The sequence below is a fragment of the Scomber scombrus genome, chromosome 12 (genome assembly GCF_963691925.1).
Source record: "Scomber scombrus chromosome 12, fScoSco1.1, whole genome shotgun sequence".
Lineage (NCBI taxonomy): Eukaryota > Metazoa > Chordata > Actinopteri > Scombriformes > Scombridae > Scomber > Scomber scombrus.
The window spans coordinates 17136403-17139885 of record NC_084981.1 but is presented as its reverse complement, the minus strand read 5'-3'; the positions used below and the strand labels follow the sequence as shown (position 1 = coordinate 17139885).

Sequence of the window (3483 nt, the reverse complement as noted above, 5' to 3'; positions counted from 1 at the left end):
CTTGATGTGAACTAGTTACGGTTGCCTCCGATCTAATAATCAGTCCTAGAGTTAATGTCAACCACTTAGTGGTAAGTGCAGATGATTCAGCTATACTGGTCGCAGTGTTATTCGCACAACAAATCTGTTTGGGGGACAGGAGGGAATGGCTTCAGCCATAACAACAGGGTGACGTCTTCAAGATCAAAGGGGATCAAAGTGCATCAAAGGAGCTCACCTTACCAGCACTGACAGTTAGTAAAGTGGAGATAAAAGCTCTACTTCAAACGATATACAGCAATTCAAACGCGCAAAGTGCTACAGTGTTTGTCAGGTGTCTACAGCGCATCTCCTCCTCGTACACACACACACACACGCACGCACGCACACAAACATGCGACCAGTAGATGACGTCCAAGTGCCAAAATAACTTCATAGAGAAACCAAAGTGCTCGTTTCCATCACACACTTCAGCACCTGTGAGCTTTGCTCCGCACATTGGAAACTGACTTGGACGCACGCTGCAAGAAGTGACCAAAGTCAAATCAGCCTCAGCCTCCTTTTTGTCTTAAAGAACAATTCCAACATTCCTCCTGACACAACCAAAACAACTCCCGGTTTTCCCTAAATTCAGTTTCACTTGAGTCAGTCATTTTCAAGAGCATCTTGCAGAGAAACTGAACAGATCACTGCACTATTTCACCACTTCAATCAATAAAAATGTTTACTTTCTGTTCATTGGATAAAAAGTGAAATGATCTGTCTTGGCTGGCAAACTTCTTGTCAAATACACACTTGTATTTCTTGCAGTGGGGGTCAGAAAGCAGGACAGATCAGAGTTTCCTTTAATCTCAAAGTGCCAGTCAACCCTGAAAGGCCTCACCGCGGAAGTCCATTAATTCGGTAAACTTTTCACACCCCTTAATGGTCTGCATATCCTACACATTGATGTCCACCGCTGGTGTAATCAAGCACACTTTGGAGGATAATTGCCCCCTTTGCAATCAGGAGGATCAAATGAAGTAGTTAATCGACGCAAGTAACTTCAATCACTGTCTTCACACTGCCAAAGGGCAGTTAGGCTACTTGAATGTCAAAGAAACTGGGATAACCAGCAGCTTTTATAGATGAGAAAGTTGAGTTTATAAAGAAAGAAACACACAAACTCCCATATTGTGATGTATGCTGTCTATAAAACGAAGTCATTTAACAAATATAAATGTGCTGCAACATTTTTTGTTAAATCAATTAGTCAAAATAGAATATATTCATGTTCGTATGAATGGCATAATGACAATATTTTGGAAAAATACATGAGTTTTGATCTATAACGCATGAAAAACATGTCTCAGGCTCAGTTTTTAGTTGGAAACAAGATAATTAAAATAATTCCATAAAAAAACCCATATTATAAAAGGTGTATCAGTGTAGTTCAATGTTTTCTGTACATTTTTTTTTACACAAAGCAGAATAAGGTAAACGGCAATACGAATGAAAAAATATACATTTAAGAAAAAAATTTATAAATATTGGAAATAAATAACTTACTCTTTTTTAAAAAGTAAAATGTGATTTTAAACTCCCTGTACAGTGAGTCCTGGGTGTACTTTATTTCCAGTATGCGTCACTAAGTGATGGGCATCCAGACAGACTTTGCAGGTCATTATCATTACACAGACACTGTGAAACGCGGTCCTGTGCAGGGAGAATAAATGGCCATTTCCGTACAGTGGGGCTCTCTTTGAAATTCCACCCCTCCGCCTTTGTTGTGCACAGCGAGGGGCGGGAAGACAAACAGGTCCACATGTATAAAGAGATCATCCCAGGGCTGTAGTGCGTCAGGAGACTTCCAAGCATCGTGCCGAAACTCTCTGGAAACTTTGGGATTCAGGATTCAAGGCCGCTTTGGACGTTGTCACTCAGTCATTTTTACCAGAAAAAGAAAAAAGGATTCCCACCACCCACCCACCCACACTGGTGTGTTTGCTGCACAGCAGAATTTAAGGGAGAATCATGCAGATTCCTTCAACGCATTGCTTCATGGCTGTGTACCTCACGCTGTTTGGATACCTTGGGGACGTTTACGCGGGGACAGTTCTGATGAACTCCAACGCCATCAAAAACTTACCCGGTGCTTCGGATAGCAAAGGCACCGACACTGTCAGTCCGCGCACTTCGCCCTCCGGTGGCATGGGACACAAATTATCCGTTGACACCTTGCAGGTAATGAGTTCTCTCGTGCGTAAAAGTCAAGTCTGTGCGAAACGATAAAAGTTGCATTCACGAATGTTTTATGAGTAATCGTAATACTTCAATGACACGCTGCTTTTGTTTTTATCATGCCTTAGCAGGCAGGCGTTTGCACGGACGATGAAGACTGCGGAGGTGATGAATTCTGCAACGATGCCCGAGGCGTCTGTCTGCCCTGCCGTAAGAGCCGAAAGCGCTGCGCACGAGATTCCATGTGTTGTGCAGGAAACCGCTGCAGTAATGGTGAGCAGATGCATCTCATTTGAACTTTATACTTACATTCATGCTTATCAAGCTGTTAAAAATGTTGAAAGCTGGGGATTATTTATCTTGTAGCCACGCTGTCTCGTATGACTGCGTTTTCATTCATACTTTACGCAAAAAGTAGATGACTTCGTATCTGCTGTGGTGAATACAGAAACCTAAATGTAGTTCTCCTCTTTCCTTTGACATTACCAGGTGTTTGTCAGCCAAATGACACTGATGGTACAGATGCTCCCATCACCACTGGTTGGCACTTACACAACGGCACCATGGAGCATCATACCAAGAGGCCCCCCTCTACCCATGGCCACCAGCCTCATGCTGTGAAAGGTGAGTTTGCTGTTAAGAATGAGCAGTCTTTATTGGGCTCAAGTAACAATTTTCTTAACATCTGACTTGTCAGTGAGATCTGTTTCATGTAACATAATGTCATCTTTCTCTTCCTTCTTTCTCCAGGTCAAGAGGGGGATACCTGCCTGAGATCTGCAGACTGCTCTGAGGGTCTGTGCTGTGCCAGACACTTCTGGTCCCGTATCTGTAAGCCAGTGCTGACAGTGGGACAGGTGTGCACGCGCCACCGCAAGAAAGGCACCCATGGCTTGGAGCTGTTCCAGCGCTGCGACTGTGGTGATGGTCTGGCCTGCAGACCAGAGAAAGGAGAGCGAGACCACAGTGTCAGCAGGACTGCAGCCCGGAACCTACACACCTGTCAGAGACGCTGACACAAACGCACGGACACACACAGAGACAGAAATACACACACACATACAGTACACGCACCCAGCAAACCTACAAATCAGTCATACACACTGACAAACACTTTTCAGTTTTGCATACACCAGAGATGAGACACACACACACACACACACACACACACACACATACACACACACACACATAGACACCAACACCTAAGACATTCTTTCCTGCCAAAGATGCTGACACAAACACAGCAACCGGAAGGATAGACATGATTCTTGGGGAAAGTGA

General features: G+C 44.0%; 1 protein-coding gene across 1 annotated transcript; it reads left to right on the top strand.

Moving 5' to 3' along the window:
• The first annotated feature begins 308 nt into the window (after nt 1–308).
• On the top strand, nt 309–3215 carry LOC133992161 (dickkopf-related protein 1-like). Its single transcript, XM_062430863.1, has 5 exons — nt 309–324; nt 1985–2202; nt 2328–2472; nt 2689–2823; nt 2950–3215. Exons 2-5 carry the CDS (start codon nt 1993–1995, stop codon nt 3213–3215), a joined length of 756 nt encoding a protein of 251 aa, XP_062286847.1. The 5' UTR covers nt 309–324; nt 1985–1992.
• Nucleotides 3216–3483: the final 268 nt, after the last annotated feature.